General features: G+C 42.2%; 1 protein-coding gene across 4 annotated transcripts in view; it reads left to right on the forward strand.

The window, feature by feature from the left end:
• The window catches only part of cep112 (centrosomal protein 112), a 92,437-nt gene that overhangs the window by 14,746 nt on the left and 60,314 nt on the right, over positions 1 to 17,377 (forward strand). For all 4 annotated transcript variants that reach the window (XR_011077575.1, XR_011077576.1, XM_068578160.1 and 1 more), the window contains exons 9-17: positions 1,754 to 1,840; positions 4,655 to 4,754; positions 5,198 to 5,316; positions 5,858 to 6,001; positions 9,600 to 9,754; positions 9,997 to 10,126; positions 10,262 to 10,354; positions 10,538 to 10,597; positions 11,730 to 11,809. Coding sequence is in view for 2 of the 4 variants with exons in the window: in XM_068578160.1 (XP_068434261.1) it covers positions 1,754 to 1,840; positions 4,655 to 4,754; positions 5,198 to 5,316; positions 5,858 to 6,001; positions 9,600 to 9,754; positions 9,997 to 10,126; positions 10,262 to 10,354; positions 10,538 to 10,597; positions 11,730 to 11,809 (968 nt within the window). In the remaining 2 variants the exon portion in view is untranslated. The remainder of the gene's footprint in view (positions 1 to 1,753; positions 1,841 to 4,654; positions 4,755 to 5,197; positions 5,317 to 5,857; positions 6,002 to 9,599; positions 9,755 to 9,996; positions 10,127 to 10,261; positions 10,355 to 10,537; positions 10,598 to 11,729; positions 11,810 to 17,377) is intronic.

Genomic DNA, 17,377 nt, shown 5'->3' on the forward strand with positions numbered 1-17,377 from the left:
ACAGGTCTCCTGTGGTCCCTTCAATTGCACAAGAAATGGTGGTAAACCAAGAAAAAAGATGAAATATAAAGAGAGAACATTTAACAGAGCTTTGTCAAGGATAACAAGTCTATATGTAGCTAAAGTGCAATAATGGGGGGAGCCCTTTTATTTATTTTCACTCAGAATGATCATCCAACATAAAGTGCTGACATCTTAACAACATATAACTCTTTAGTTATATAGATGCCGCCATTTCAACACCAAAGCACGGATGCGTATTTTTTCTCAAATAATCCAGAATGCTGTTTATCTGTCCTGCATTGTATTGCATCAATATTTATACACTTTATACAACTGTAATTGAATATTATCTTTAATCAGGCCATCATCACAGCTGTTCTCTTTTTGATTTTCACCCAGTGAAGGTCTAATGTGGGTCGACTGTGCCAAGCAATGTCATGGGAATTTTCGCTTTAATTGTTTTGACGACTAGAACAAACAAAGGGATATTGTTAACCACACACACACACACACACACACACACACACACACACACACACACACACATACACACACACACACACACACACACACACACACTTAAAGGAAGAACATTGTCACGCTGCTCCGGGGTTGATTAACGCGGCAGAACAGACGGTGACTAAACATGAGTCGTGACTTCAAAGTGAATGGTCAGCCATATTTCTGTCTACGGTTCTCTCTGTCTTGCCATGTGTTGTGTGTTTGTGAGTGGAGGAGACATGTTGTGTGTAATTTGTAACAAATCGACTTGAAAGAGTTGCGAGGAAAAAGGCTGAGAAGAGCATATTGTTTTAAGAAGCGTATGGAATTTACATAAGACTGAATGATGAGAAATAAGCTGCTTTTTATTTTGACATAAAAACATGCCGTTTTTTCTCTGGCACACCCTCAGGCAAAGTTTTCCTTTTTAGCCCCACTTGCTGTAAAGTTCTGTATTAAATAGAAAATGTGTAATGAGCGTTTCAGCCCCACAGGACCGCTCGTCTCGGCTGACGATCGGGATATTTCTGACTGATATTGTCTCACCAGTGATATGATAGTTATTTTCAGTAATGATGAATGGCTAATCATTTTGTTTAAAGACACCATAGAAGAATAGGTCCTTTTTCCCCCCCAGGAAGGCGTCTAGCTTTGGGAGATCTACTCCAACATGCACACAACAGTGCCGAAGTTTAAATCCTCTGAAAACAAATGAAGACAGCCAGCCACTCTCTTAATAATGAACTGCTATGTGTTCTCCGAAGTGCACGCAGGCTGTCACTTTGTTGTGCTCACATGTGTCACGTACACGCACAAAACACACACACACAGTTGAATACATCTGAGCTCCACACTGTTTTTTTTAAAGCTCTGCTCACGGATAAATGTTTTAAAATGTTAATGTGGTTTGTTTCATCATCAGATGCTCTTATGCGCGAGACGGGACACACTATCGTCTTTCATCCAGATTCATGTTATCTCTTTTATCCTGTCACACTATATGATGGGTTTTTTCTTCCATTTTCTAAAATAGAAAGTTCTCAATGTTTAACTGCCTAGAACAACATTTGTTACTTGTGTTGCCTTGTTGTAAGTAATATTTCATCCTTAAAGCAGATGTTGTATTTTGCTTACCAACTTCCTTTCATATTTGGAAATAACAACAGATCAGTTAACACATCAGATAACACTCAGTTATTTAAGCATTAAGTGTTGTGAATATGACATTTGGTTTTCTATGCGTTTCCAGAGTGAGATGAAGATCAAAGTGCTGGAGGCCAAGCACCAGGAGGAGAAGCTGAAGCTGCAACGGAGACACGATGCAGATGTTGAGAAAGTAAGAATCCAAATGGAAACGTAGTGAATTCTCTGCCCTCCCTGTCTAATTACTGGCTGTAGTTTGTAATGTATGAAAATAATGTATGAAAAGGCATATTGACTTAATTTCAGCATTTATAATGAGTCTTTAGGGCAACAATAAACTGTGTAGCATCACAGGTCACGCCACAATACATTATCTGTGGGAAATGACAAAGATGTAAATTAGGTAAGTTATTAGTGCTTTAATATTCATTATTAGTTTTAGCTCTAAAATGCGTGTCGATGCAAAGTAAACCAGCAGACCTTGTCTTAAATTGATTTAATAGTTGACCATAGATTTATGAAGCACAGTGAACTATGTTTATACTGTAGTCTTCAATGCCAAGTCCATTGGTTATAGTTTGACTTTGTCTTTGCAAATAATTGTTTCATAGAGTAAGAAGCCCAGTCAGAGCCTGAATGGGAAGAGCGTAGTGGGACCATGGCTCACAATGACTTGGTAATTTATCCTGGGGACAGTGGACAGGCTGGTCTGTTCACTTGAGTGTTCACAAAAACCAGTTAACCCACGTTACAATGCCCATCTTTGGCACTTTATTCCATTATGGTGGCTAATGAAAAGGAAACGAATAATGCAAATAATCAGCTCCTCAAAGCTATTTGTCAGCGGGTGAAAATATCAGTGAAGCTGGTTTATTTCACACTTGGTGCCCATCAGTTCGCCTGCAGATCAAGCACCTGGGATCTGTCACGTCCCCGTTAAGACTTGCCTTTGTTGCCACAGAAGCTTTTAATAAAAAGGAAAAAAAACACTTCAATTTTCTCTCCACTTAAAGATGCCCATTTGCTTCTTTTTGTTTGACAAGAGACAGGATGACAGCCAGCTCTCTCCCCCTCGCTCTCTCTCTCTCTTTAATTACATACAGATTGCAAGTTATGTCCGATTTAATTTCCTCAGAATTGTACCCAGTATTCCCTCTAAAGGCTTCAAAGGGGAGAGATTCAGGGGTGCCCTCTGAAGATGCTGATGGAAGGTGGGCAAGATAAGTTTAGTTTTAATTGGTGTCTTTAATGTATGAATAATGTATATGTTGCCTAAAGGCTCCTGGTCATTGTGGATAGGGTAATAAGTGAACAGTGTGCGGATCAGTGCTGTTTATAGTCCTAAAGTATTGAATATCCTCAATTGAAGAAGCACATTTTCATTATCTTTTTCTGATCGTGCTAATGATCCGAAACTAACAGCAGACCACAGTGTATCCCAGAAGACAATAGAGGGTAGTTAAGAACAGTTTTTTGATTTGAATGCCATATGGATTTAATTACATTCGTGTTTTTGTTGAGACTTTTTGTTTCTGTTTCTCTGTTAACACAGAGAGTATACTCGTGTTCTAACTATTATAAGATATTATAGCTGTGTTTCTTTTTCCTCCACTTCACTCCTTTCACTGGTAATATTGGGTAAAGTCACGGATAGAAAGCTGAATTCCCACCTGCATTAGGATGTCTTATAAAAGCCTAAAATAAGCACCCTAAAAGCTGTAATTTCCCACGTCCTAGTGCACTCTCCCTGGTCCTGACTGTGTTTCCCCACCTTCCTCGGTGCACCCCTAAAAATCCAACAGTCTCTGGGCTGGATAAATTGAAAAAAATTGTGTCTCCCTAAATGTTAGGTGACCTTTGCTCCAATTGCCCCATCCTCCTTTCATCTCGGCCATCCCATTCACACAGAGAGGATGACAGGCTTGGCAACTAAGTGCACTTGGATAGAACAAAATGCTCAAAAGATAAAGTCGTATGGGCTTTGGGACGGTTCTTGACGAGAAAATAACAACTCATACTTTCTGCCATTTCAGCCAGGCATTTAGAGCATCATCTGTTGTTAGAGAAGTCTGTTTTTGTCTTGTTGTTTGGATGGTAATACCAATGTCATTATGAATTCAAATGAGCTTTTCATTATAATTGTATTTATTTTTTACTTTGAAGGAGTATAAATCTGTAAGTTGTGTGCAAACATGGAGTACAATTTACAAGCGACTGTAGGCAGAACACAAAAAGAAAAGGTGCCTTTATCCCAGACCAACGGCATGATGTGCATGCACATTATGCAGTTGTGACATCCTCCTCCTCAATATAGAGCTTGCTCGACTGTCCTTTTATACTGGAGCTCCAACTCTCCATGGCCTTATTCCACTAATGGCTCGCAGATGGTAGCAGCAAGCAGATGCAGTTACCTCATCACACCTCGGCACAGGTGGTTCACTCAGACGGCATTTCACTCCTTAGGATTAGATAGGCATGTGGAGGATGAGGTCTTGTCAGGTCATCCTGTGAATTATGTAGACAAACTGTTCCATGTCCTTTTAAATAACATCCTAAATCTACTTTAAAAAAATAAATACTCATAAATCATCAAGATTGCTCATGAAGGTCTGTTTTGTTGCAGCAAGTTAACATTTTTGTTCACTTAATAGTAGATTTCTTCTTCTCTATGTTTCTTGGCGCGTTGCACCTGTCAATTGGTTTAAAAATGTGAAACCATTGCTAGGAATTCACCAGCCTGATTATACATATGTAACACAAAGACCCACACAAAAAACATTTAAACTAGTGGTCAGAAACTCCACAGAGTGCCTTTTAGGAGAATGTACGGGTTAGAATGATGTTTGTCAGTTTTGGCGGCCGTAAAAAAAAAAACTGCTGCAAAGGCACTGTGACAAGAACATCCATCATGTATGCAACCGTTTTCTCAGCAGGAAAAAAAAAAAAAAAAAAAACTAAAAATTTCTCCGGTATGTGTTTTTAAAACAATCTCCCTCTTTCTCCTGAGATTCTGGACCGAAAGAACGGTGAGATTGAGGAGACGAAGAGCGTTTATCGGGCCAAGCAGAAGGAATCGGAGGAGACGATCCGTAAGCTGGAGAAGAGAGGTGAGAGGTCACAGGATTGCAGGGCAAACTGGAAGGATGTTTATACTAGTGTCTCTGAACACTCAGTGTAAAAAGCCCGAATAGATACAATTCCACAAGAGACTGCGCTGGTGTGGAGTGACGTTCTCCAGCTGTGCTGCTTCATCTAAATTTTAATCGCACAATGTCTGCCTTTTTTATTCATTTCCTCTTCCCCGTTCCCCTCTTACTCCTCGCTTCTCTGCTCTATTGTGTGTCTCTCAAAGCATTTGAAGAGAAATGTATAAATTTGGCAAAGGGCAGAGCTACTAGCCATTTTATTGCAATATCTTTATTGACATTGATTTACTGACAGCGCATCAATGGGCATGACTGTACGTCTGCGTTTGCGTGTCCGTCTGTGCACACAGCCCGAGGCAGGGCCTGACTGCTCCTCGTGTGTTTGTGTGTTCGCTGTTCTACAGTTCAAAGTGTGCTGCGGGAATCCCAGGTCATCCGCGAGAGCAAAGAGAAGCAGATCGCTGAGCTGAAGAAGATGTCGGATCAGAGCTCCGACTCCATGAAAAACGAGTGGGAGAAGAAGGTATGAGGGAAAAGTTGAAGGGTTTGGATATTCTGCAGCCCAACCCCCTGTAAGCAGCCCTAAGCCAGAGGAAGGACGTTTGATAGCTTGAGACTGACAGACTTCGCTGGAAGCAGACAAGTTGTGCTTTAACCATTAGAACAAATATTTATTCTTTCATGCTGTGCTTAAGTTAGTGTGTGTTTTTGTTGTTGTTGTTTTTAGCTGGAAAATGAATGCTCTCTGCCCTGGGTAAAATGTATTTTCACTCCTGATAGTTCTCGCTAACCAAGCTCAATTAGATCCTAAGGCAATTTCCACTCGTCTCTTCAGGGTCACTCAGCATGTGATGAGCTACAACTTGAGTTTGATGTAATAATAAAAAAAAGAATCTACTTCACTGTACATACATTTGGTTTATTCCCCTCGAATAAGCAAGACATTAGATGCATCAAGAGATGGATTATAAAAGAGATGGTAGCAATGAAGTGAAGCGACGTCGTCGTGGGAATACAGGGAGAGAGATATGTGACTGATGCGTAGTTCTTCTCTGCCCCTCCAGCTGCATGCTGCTGTGGCCGAGATGGAGCAGGAGAAGTTTGAATTGCAAAAGAAACACACTGAGAGCATCCAGGAGCTGCTGGAGGACACCAACCTCCGGCTGGCTAAGATGGAGGCCGAGTATAACGCTCGGTCACAGGCAACTGTGAGTACAGCAACAGGGGGTGGTGTGCAGGTTAAGTTATAGATCAAGCTCGCGTATGGATACATTTGGGAACATTTTAACTTTTTTTTGGTACTTATTCCAGACCTCATGTAACATGATTTAACTTGGATTAGTATACTCATGTTTATTCCACCCCCCTGACAAGCATTCACTTTCTGCTCTTTAGGGGATTCAAATGTTCAGACATTTCATGTGGGCAGATTATTTTATTTTCTAAACTCCAGACTTTCACTGGAACAAACAGGATTCTGGGTGAAGAGATGGGTGTATTTTTTGCATGAAAGTCCTTGCCTCGTTTATCTCTAAGCAAAGTGTACACATTTGTAAAAGCTCTAATTGTAAAACGGTGACCCATGTGACTCAAATGAAGGAAGACTTCCTGTAACCTTTGGGCGAGAATGACTTGCATATTTTACCTCTGTCATCTTTATGAAGGTCTTTGATCTTTGTGTGTAGTAAATCTCATACACACACACGCATTCACACTCACACACACACACACACACACACGCTTACACTCAGACACTCTTCTCAAAGCTACAGTTTCTTTGATGTCATATGAAAGGATTTGGGTTTTAAGTGGGATCGTGCACATTACACTAATGGGGAATCGTCAACACCAAGCCAGTCAAATTTACTGCTTAATAAATAGTATTGTTAGTATTGTGAACGTTTGTGGGCTCCCAAACATATCACACATAAACTCATATTGCTTCTGGCCGTAATCTGTCAGCAGGCCAACATTTAAAAGGCATCAAACACTGGACAGTGCAGGGCTGGTGGTGAGGCCCCTCTTTTAATAATTAAGGACAGACAGGGCTCTAGAGAATGAAAAGAGCCTCTGTCACTGTAAATTAGCTGTTTTAACTAACACACACACACACACACACACGCGCGCGTGCGTTCCTTCTGTAGGAAGTTCAAAGTGAACTTTATCTCAGGTGAGTTATTACAGCACACTTGTTTTGTGGTTGGTGTCTTGAACACTAAATCTTTAGAATCAATGTTGTCTTTCGTTCTTTTTTTAGTGAAAAGGTTAATTTTCCTCTGTTGACTTGTCGCTGAGACTTATACTAATATCAAATATTCAATATGTCAGTCAGAAGATCTGAGTTTATCCAATACGCAGATATTTGCGCTTGGGGAATATTCGGTCCTGCATGACTTTGACCCAAAAGCGTCCGTAGCTTTGAGCGTGTGCTTTGTACAGTTAATGATACTATATGCCGATTTGGTTTCAGGCTACCTTTCCTCCTCTGCTCACTGTGAGGGGGAGACGTAGCTGCCAATAAAAAGTTCATGCCCAGAACACAATGTGAAAAGTTCACAGGTAAAGTATGCAAGCCAAGACAAACACGGATTGATGATTCATTTTAAATAACAGTGAAACGAAGACTGTCCATCTGCCCAAATCTGTTTATACTTCTATCCACGCAGATCAAAGATCTCGCAAGCGGCTTACTGATGTCAGATGTTGTTATTTTTGGACGTACCTATGCACAGGGCAGAGTAGATAGAGTGACTGAGTAGGTGTTTGAAAAGAAAGACAAGCCGGTATCTGCCGAGGTATTGCACCATTCAAACTCTAGACTTTAGTCCGTGCATGTCCATAATGAAATGACTGATAATGGAGATGTGATTAATATGGTCTTGTGGTTAGAGATGAACCAGTAGGCCTGTTGTTAGGCCTGTGTGTGTAACACAGCGGTGTGTTTTTGTGTATAAACCATACAATTACGGTAGCGTCGGTAGTGTCTTAAAGTGGTATTGGCCTTAGAAAACCATGTCTGTGCATCTCCAGTAATACTGCAAGCGTTGCAGATTTAGTATTTTGGTGACACCTGTCCCACAAGTCCACCGTTTACTGCGTCTTCCTGTCTGATGTCGTCCCTCAGATGCTCTTGTCCACTTGCTGCTCCACCTTTTTAGAGTTTGAAACGCAACATTTTTGCATACACACCACCTGACAGGAGATGAGTGATGCAGGCTGTCTTCCAGATACAAAAAACTGTCAAAGTCCATCCACCACTCAATTTTTTGTTCCAAAATTACATGTTTCTTCCCCCCCCTTCCAACTTCAAAGACTTTGTCACTTCTAAATCTCTGAAGGGCAGCCTCGCTCATAACGTACCGTATGTAGTCTGCACTTCACACCTTGTAATTCTCCTTCTGAAACACCTAATTAGGGGACGTAATGCGCTCCCTCTGAGTGTGTCCAGGTGTGCCCAGTCCAGCCTCGGCTCTCTGGCAGGAGATGAGAAGAAGCGCCTCTCCATACTAAGTGTCAGCACGCGTCCCAGCACAACACAGGGCCCTTGTTCCTTTTCTCAGCACCCTGCACCGCTAACACAAATATCTCTCACCAGCCTCGCCGGGCGCTGCTCCCGTACGCTGTTCAAACACACGGCTCCCTCCTTTTTGCCGTCGTTGCTCCCCCTGTCATCGCCAGCCTCTGTCATCGTCTAAATTGACTAGCACGCTCCATCTTTAATCAGCGCCCCGTCATCGCCTTTATCAGCCGGCCCGCGCCGCATTCCACGCTGTAACAATCGCACACACACAGAGACTCGCATGCAGGGGGACAGTGTGCACAGAGGGGACGTTTCTTTTCATCAAATCGGTGCCGGAAGAAGCCGTCTGCATCAGCTGGTCTTTGATCAATGTCTTTATTGAAAATCTGAATCCTGTTTGAGCTTTTTGACATTTTCCAATGAAATGACTCAACGGTGTTGGTGTAATCTAATCTCAGCCACAACACATGTGATTAGTTGGAAGGTGAAGTTTCTATGTACATTAAATGTTTGAAATTAAAGTGAAGCTCAGTCTGGTCTGCACCGCGGCGTGTATGTGCAGTATTTCAGTATTTCTAGAGCATGAGAGACAAACAACACAGGAACCAGTTGATCAAAAATATTTCTCCACAGCGCCGCATGTGGCCAGAAACTACACACTGTAGCTCGAAGCAGTTGCGACTTCAATAATCCTGTTGCTGTCAGATTTAATTAACATGATAACTATGCATATGTCTTTTAATAGTCAAGAATCACATTGTCTTGCCTGTGTTGCTCCAAACGCCACAAGCAACAAAGAGAAACAATAGCTTGTATATGCACCTTGAGACACTTTTCAAAGGCTCAACAGTTGACTTGAAATATGAAATATGTTCATTTTTCTGTGTGGCACTGAAAGGGTTTCTTTTGGTTGGAGCTTTGGTGCAGTTTGTAAAGAGTTGTTGTTGTTGTTGATGACTCACAGCTATTTGGAGGAGCCAGTTCAGAACACTCTATTTCAAGTCCGACCTCAGCTTTGGACTTAATCAAAAGTACAAAACCTAACTGAAGCAGGAATTATCTATTCTAGAATGTATTGCTATTTTATTTCAATATTTTACATAATTATTCAGAGAGGTGGTCAGCTACATTGTTACCCACATTCTCACACACTAGCACCTAGATTTCTGTGCCTCGCTTCACTATGGGAGCATGCAATCCTCCGACCCGCGGTATTCCCTCAGGCTCGTGCCCTTCCTGGTTCAAGTGGTTTGGCTTAGTGATTTCTGTGTATGCTTGTGGTCCAGGAGCAAACGGTGCGTGAGCTGGAGCTGCGGGTGAAACGGCAGTCTGCGGAGGTGGAGAAGGGCAACGCGCTGCGTCAAAGGGTGACCCAGGAGAAGGCCGAGTTGGAGATTCACATTGCATCCTTCAGCGCCGAACTGCAGGAGGCGAACAGACGGTCTGTGAAATAGGAAGCGATAAAGGGGGGCGAGGGTACCAGTTCTATCCATCTCTCTATCTATTTCTCGATCTATCTATCATGTGTTTGTTAAGATGCACGTAAGGTGCCAATAAATCCTTTAAATCTGCTGAAAGAAAACTACAGCAACGGGGAGGTGAAGAGACTTGTGTGATTATTCAATTGGTGAACGGGTCAGCGTATGTGTTAACCTCCTTGTCATGCTCTTCAACGGTCCACAGAAATGTAATCCTGCAGAAGGAGAAGGAGCAACAGAGGGAGCGCCACGATCGGACTGTGCAGAAGCTCCAAGCCAAACACGAGACTGACCTGAGCCACTTGCATCAGGAACATGAGCTGTCTGCTGCAAAGGTCCACACCACCAGAACGCCTCGACGACACTCTCCCCTCCCTCCCTGCCCGACAAACGGACAGTTAGTTAATTCAAAAATACTAATTTGTACCGGAGTGGTTTTTCACAAGTTCCTCTCTGTTTCCCTCTTCCAGTCCTCCGAGGTGATGGAGGACTTGGAGAAAACTGTGTTGCTGCTCAAACAGCAGCAGCAGGACAGTCAACACCAGAGACACCAACAAGTCAGGGTAGGATTTGGTGGTTGGCGTGCGTGCGTGTGCGTGCGTGCGTGTGCGTGTGTGTGTGTGTGTGTTTTCACCATCTATGAAGATTCTTAAGTTCAGAACGGGCTTGTCTTTGTGTGAGTTGTCACAGTTTCGCCGCCGCCTAACAGTCATCATTCACATCATTTCAACTCCGCTTCCTTCCAGGATCAAGAGATGAAGTTTCACCAGGAAAAAGATGAAGTGCGGATCAACTGTGAGAAAAAGGTATTGTGTACTTCAGAAGAACCGATCCGCTGAGCTCCATAGCTTCTGTCGTTGCATTCAAACACTCCTGGACACAGTCATTACGGTCAAGTGGAGATCAAAGCCTGGAGTCACATGTTCCTTTTTCGTTCCCCTTACTTTTATGTCTGGTCTCGTAAAATCAGGGCCGCGATTAACAAGTAGATGAAGGACTGGGCAAAGAAGAAAATGTAAGATTTATCATGAAAGATATTAAGCAAAGAAAGTTAGTTAGAGTTATCTGAATAACCTTGTAGACTCAGTCTGCGAAAAGAGCACCTAAAAAAGACTTTCTTCTCAACGAAGTATGCACTGTCAGTGTACCCGGGCCTAAACCTAATTACCTTTACTTTTGAGGGACCCTCTTCAAAGCCATAGAGCAGCTGTAAACCATAGAGGGAAGAGACCAATCTTAACAATCTGAGCTGGACCAGACCGGTCCAAGCCAGACTTCTTAAGTGAAAGTTGGGTTTTAAAGACCTGCTGCACCTGGGTCATCTTCAAAGTGCCATAGTTATAATGTGTGTGCTCGTGGCAGGCTGGCATACCCAGAGACGGGGCCCCTCTGGCTGACACACCTGCAAGAACTTAGCAGGCCTTTGTGCACTTCACTCAGGGTCAGGGGGAATTTCAATTAAGCTTCTTTTAAAGAAAGTCAGTAGTTTTGTGTTTAACTTTTCTTTTTTTTTCATCCTGTCCTTGTAATACGACTGTATTTTCTGCCTGCTTCCTTCTGGTCGGTGCAAGGAGATTTAAACAATGAAGGAAAGAGGGTTCATTTTTCTGTTTTTCTTTTCCCGTGAAAGATTCCTCTCTCCACTCTTCAGGAGTGGTAAGTGAGACTCGTGATGGAGGCCAGAGTGCGGTATCTGGACATAACAGGCCCATATGGCTGCCACAGATCCAGAGGGAGAGGCCCTCTCTGCAGGCAAATAGGCTCAGATGGTACTTTTGATGGGGTGATAGAGAGAAGAGACGAGACCAGATGCACAAGGTCACAGACAGCAGAGTTTTGTTGAGTGATGTTTGATGGTTTCTGCTTGTGCACTCAATTCCACCTCTCTATTTTCTCTCTCTCTCTTTCTTTCTCTCCATCCCTCTCTCTATCCCTCAGGTTTTGGCAATCCACAGTGAAGCAGAGAAAGAGAGAACAGAAGCTAAGCTGAAGATGGCCAAACTAGAAGATGCACTCAGGTACAGTGAAAAAGGCCTAACTATAAGTGGTAATGATTGTAGTAATAACACAGGTGATATTGAAAAATATCAGTGTTAAATCTGAATTTAACAGCAAACTATTTTTATTTAGTACTGATTACAGAGTTAATATTTATTTTTAAATCTATTTAATGGAGCTAAACATTCATCCTGCACGTGTTGATGAGACAGAAGAAGCAAACACAGGCCTTCACATTTTGGACAATAAGGGTTCATGAATACAAAAAGCCTTCACCTATATATACTCGAGTGGATCGGTTATAATATAATTTACACATTGTTCACAACTATCAGTGTATTTGTGTGTCTGTGTGGTCCTCCTCGTGCTGTTGGCCAACTATTTGTCATAATGAGCACACCATCAGCATGTCAGTATCACTGTTTGTGCGCGTGTGTGTGTGCTTATATGTGCATTTCACATAGAATGCAGATGGAATAGACTTGAATACAGTCGAGGAGACCTTTGGGAAAGACGTTTGTGTGTGCAAACGCAATACTGCACAGACTCTATCACCATCTAAGAATATCATCAATACAAAGTGATCGCTTCTCGGGTTATTTGACAGGTTTATGGACAAATGTTCTGCTCTATTACTGTTTGCACAGAAGTTAGTCATTTCCAACATGCATAAATCTCGTGGAGCATTTATTTTACAATTATTAATATCACATATTTGAGCCTCGACTTTGCAGCTTCAGACTTTATTAGAGAGTTGTTTATGTCTTCTGACTTGAGTCTTTGATCATACTAACATTCTGCATGAATTCTGATTTAAGGTGGAGTTTGGCTTTAAAAAGCAACCCTTGCACACTCTCTTTGATCTTTTTTTTTTTTTTTTTTTAAAGAACTGTGGCTTGTGCCGGTAGAGTAGAGAGCCTGGTAACTGGAGAGAAGTCATTCCAATCAGAGCTTCACATGTGAGAAGCATTTGTGTTGTCTTGAAGAAAAACTAGCAAACTTAATCCTGCTGTCTAAATCTGACTCAACATGAATAACCATAATAGAACATCATGACTTGCTAAAATACATTTTTAAATGAAGATAATCTTATGCATGAGGTAAAATGTCCACGTGCAACATGGAAGTTGTTGCTCTTATTGATGAACAGTCCAACATTTGTCACCCAACTCCAGATTTCCCCTCTACAAATCGTTTTAGTGCCTTTTAGCACTTTGTTTTTGATTTGTGGCCCACAACTCTACTCTCATCCATCTTGTTTCTAGCGTTCAGAGGCCTCTGTGGCGATCCCTAGTAACTATTACACCACTCGTGCTCAGTCTTGTGTTTGTGTGCGCGTCTGCTGCACCCAAAGGACGTGTATAATCCAGCGTTGCTTAGGGTCGCAACTACAGTATGTCACGGCTTGTTTTGCTTTAGACCCGAGGGTCTGCATTGTCGAGTGTGAAGTTGTTTGGACGAGCGGTGCAGGCAGGCACTGCACTAGTTATTATGAATTAAGGATAATAGCGATAAAAGTACTGCTTAGATAATAACAATAATTTTGCCTTGTATATTTTATTATGAAGAAAAACAAATGTCACACCTTTTGGTTTCTCCCTTTACTTCCCCCCTTAGCTTCTTACTCCCGCCCTTTAGCTCCATCACTCCCTCCTCTCCAGAGCTGCTCAGTGACAGCTCAGACTCCGACCAACTAGTCCAAACCTTCCACTGGGTTTCCCAGACCGGACCACAGTACTGGGTCTCAAGCAGATTATAGTTTGCCTGCTGAAAACTAGAATGTGTTGTGCACAATTACACACAACGCCCGTTCAACAACCTCTGCTCCAGCTCCAGCCTTATGCAGCCGAAGTCAGTCACAGTGCCGTCACCCCCCCTTGAGAAGTTTTCAACTCTTTGTCGCTATATAATAGCGGCCCAGAGGCAGCGGGTTAAAAATAACGGGTTCAGCTTAGCTGTATTTGGATGTTTTTTTTTCCTTGGGTCGTAATAAATAGCCCATGGCACTTTGTGTCTTAGCCAAAGACTTTTTAAGTGGCTTTAAAAAAAAAAAAAGAAAGATGGTTCCTTTTCGTGAATAAGAAATTGCATTAAGCTGTCGGACATGTTTATTATTGCTGTTCCTTTGTGTTTCTGTCAGTGTGAAACAACATGAAAACTAATTGTGCAGTTTTGTGGCATTTAGTATTCAGCATAAAGATCGCAAAGGGACATTGATGGTTGTGCCTGCTTATTGTTTGCGTTCGTCATTGTCAGCGTGGCAACAGAGGACGAGCTTAAACACAGCAGACGGATCCGTCTGTGCATAAATTATCCCTTGTTGTTAGTATCAGTAACGAGCCAGTCATTCCCTCGTTTAGTGTTAAACACTGAGAAACTGCAAGTGGCCCATCGGGCTCTTAGCTAATTAAGTACTCAGACTACACACACACACGCACGCACGCACGCACGCACACACACAAAACAATAAACAGTCTGATGTCTACCTGCCTGCTGTCGTGGCAACACTGATGGCCTTTAAAGGCGATCCAGGAGAACTTCAAAGTCAGAGCGTGTGTGTGTGTGTGTGCGTGTGCGTGTGTGTGTGTGTGTGTGTGTGCGTGCGTGCGTGTATGTGTGTGTGTGTGTGTGTGTGGATGATGAAATTAAACAAGTTGAACTGCTCAACATGCCCTCCAGACACTGCGTGGTATGTGCACTGTGTTATGATGAGTGTTGATCCACAAACCCTCTTGGTAAAAGGATATATCTCTATTTCTAACATGTTATATGTGTTGTGATATGTTTTTTCTTCAAAGGGATGGATCTGTTGGTAGTTTAGATTATGGTTGTTTATATCCGGCATATATGGTTGTTATCCACACCCCTTTCTTTCCATGGTTTACACCCACTCTTTCTTTCCAGTGTATATATATATAAAGAGAAATTGTGCCGTCTTGCCATGCAAATAAGCATTGCTGTGTCAATTTGAGTTCCAGGTCTGTGTTACTATAGCAACAACAACAGGAAAGCATTACAAAGCTGTGCAGAGAACAAGTTTCTCTCCTCTTCTTTCATCCCAACGTGCCTCAGATCATTACAGGGCATTAGCATAGAGATGGAGAGATGCACCACAGAGAGGGGGGGGAACTCATCTGGGGAACAGCTTGCCTGCGTTTGCAACAGTGACCTTCAAATCAAAATTTAAAACCGTTGGAAAATCACCTGAATGTTTAAAGTAGAGATAAGGTATAACAGCTGGTTTATTTCTACAATACTGTATTTAGCGCCCCATGAAGAGGTTGTCTGTGGATTGTGTGTGTATATATATATATATATATATATGTGTATGTATATGTGTGTATGTGTATGTGTGTATGTGTATATGTGTATATATATGTGTATATATATATATATGTGTATATATATGTATATATATATTTATTTTTTTTCGCCTCCCTCATACCATTCCAGTCCTAATTCCTGCAGCTTGGCACCCAAAACTGGCTTTATTAAAAGCGTGTGCCTGCAAAGGTGTGCTGCAGGGCGGCAGCAACTCTGACTGCGTCCCAGCAGCCACCTGGGCTCAGTTTGATCGTTTACAGTTTGGAATGGCAGAGATAGCTGGAGGGAAAGCGTGCTCGCCTTCATGAGAGGCTACACGCTGGCTGTCCAAACCTGCGCATGCGCGCACTCTGCTGCCGATGGGATGCGTCATGGCGTGTTGAATTTACACCAACTCTTTCCTTCACTCATAATCCTGTTTTCTCCTCATTTAAAAAGTAAATCCTGCTGTTTCTGGAGCCCACAACCAAGCTACTGTTCGATTTAGTAATTAGCTCTTCTACATTTCCTTTGGCCGGGTAATAATTAAGTGTGTGTGCATGTCTGTCTTGGTCTGTCATTGTTTTTTTTTCCTAGTGTTTGTGCATGCCTGCCCACATGCTTGCATGAGATAGCGCCACCTCTGCTCTTAAAGGTGTAGGATGCAGCATCCATCATGGTCTTTCATGTTATTTTGTGTATGCACATGCAAAAACCCTACATCTGTGTGTGTGTGTGTGTGTGTGTGTGTGTGTGTCTTTGAAGTTGTCTTATCTTTCCCAGCATTCCTCTCCCATGACAGGAGGGAAGCAGGGTTGGTGGTTGTCCGGAGAGGGACAGGAGGTAGATAGCCCAGTTAGTGTTGAGCAGCAGGAGCAGGTGGAGGTATGGATCCTGAATATTGAAAAGCTTCACCAGGGCTCAATATTTACTCCCATGGCAACTGCATTGAAAGGGGAGGATGGAAATGGGTTAAGCGCCAGTTCGATACTACAGACCTGACAAAAGGAAAGACGGTAAAAACGCTCTTTAACTGGGAGCAATAGCCGAGGTTGGTGGAGTTTAAGGACCGTGACATTCTTGTTATAGCGGCAAACAACTGTTTTCAGCGTAAAGATATCGTGGAGTAATGGCGTCCTGACGAGAGAATGAACTCCTTCTCTGTGTGGGCTGTAATCTGTGTGTTTCTGTGGTTTACTGCAGGCTGTTCCCATCCAGCATACACAGCTATATCTACAAAAACTAGCCGTAAATCATAGATATTCCACCAAATAAAACTGTATGTTATCCTCGTATTACAGCAAACGCCCTCACAGAGTGGGCGGGTCCAACAAAGTATACCGCTGTTCATTCCCCATGTGAAACAAGTCAACGTTGTTTCATTGGTCACGTAACTCTCGTACTTCCTAAACTTAGTAGGTAGTTTTGTTGCCTAAAGCCAACTAATTAGTTTCTTCTGAAAACAGGAGTTCATTTGGAAAAGCCTGTGTGTATCTAACAGGTGGAAATTGACACTTGTTGCTGGCTTTTGTAGGAAAACGGCCGAAAAACAAGGATTGACTTTTCGCAGGAACCATATGAAGCGTTGTATGAGGATACGTTCTTTGTTTAAATAGCATGTTGCATGTTACTGCAAGTGTTTCTCTGTTTGGCCCTCACTGGCTCCAAACCCTACACACTGCACCTTTAATAGAGGTGTCGGGCTGAACTTCCCATCTGCCATCACTGCAGTCATATCTAATGGAATATTATCTTTGTCAATATTCAATTTAATGGACAGATAATGAGGCAGATAACAAGTTTCTTCTCTGGAAAATAAGTTAATAGCGACCCTGGCATTTAGTTATTCTGCTATAATTTGTCATATCTGTTCATCGCAATCGCTTCACTTAATGGGTTTGCCTGATTGATTTTGTGACGTTTACACAACACGGTGTAATGACATTTAATGCCTCACCGTGTCTACCTGATTGTCACACATAACCAGATTTGACATTTTTTTCGTTAAACTTACTTACTTACAAATATGCACTGACAGTATTATTACAGTTAATTCAGGCAGTGAAACAACTCAATCTGGATAGTTGTCTTTAGGGCTTTCATTGTCTCATTAAAAAGCTTTCTAATTTCATTTTCCATTGTACAATGTTTGGGATATGTAAATACAGTATGTTTACTTTAGGGACTCGTGCCTAGTTCATTTAGCATTATTATACTGCAGTCTGCATAATTCATGAAGTCAAATAGCATCTAAATGCACAGCGAAGGGAAGAAAATCCCCCGTT

This window comes from Clinocottus analis, unplaced genomic scaffold (assembly GCF_023055335.1).
Source record: "Clinocottus analis isolate CAN_PGR_092001 unplaced genomic scaffold, fCliAna1.0.p SCAF_16, whole genome shotgun sequence".
Classification (NCBI taxonomy): Eukaryota; Metazoa; Chordata; class Actinopteri; order Perciformes; family Cottidae; genus Clinocottus; species Clinocottus analis.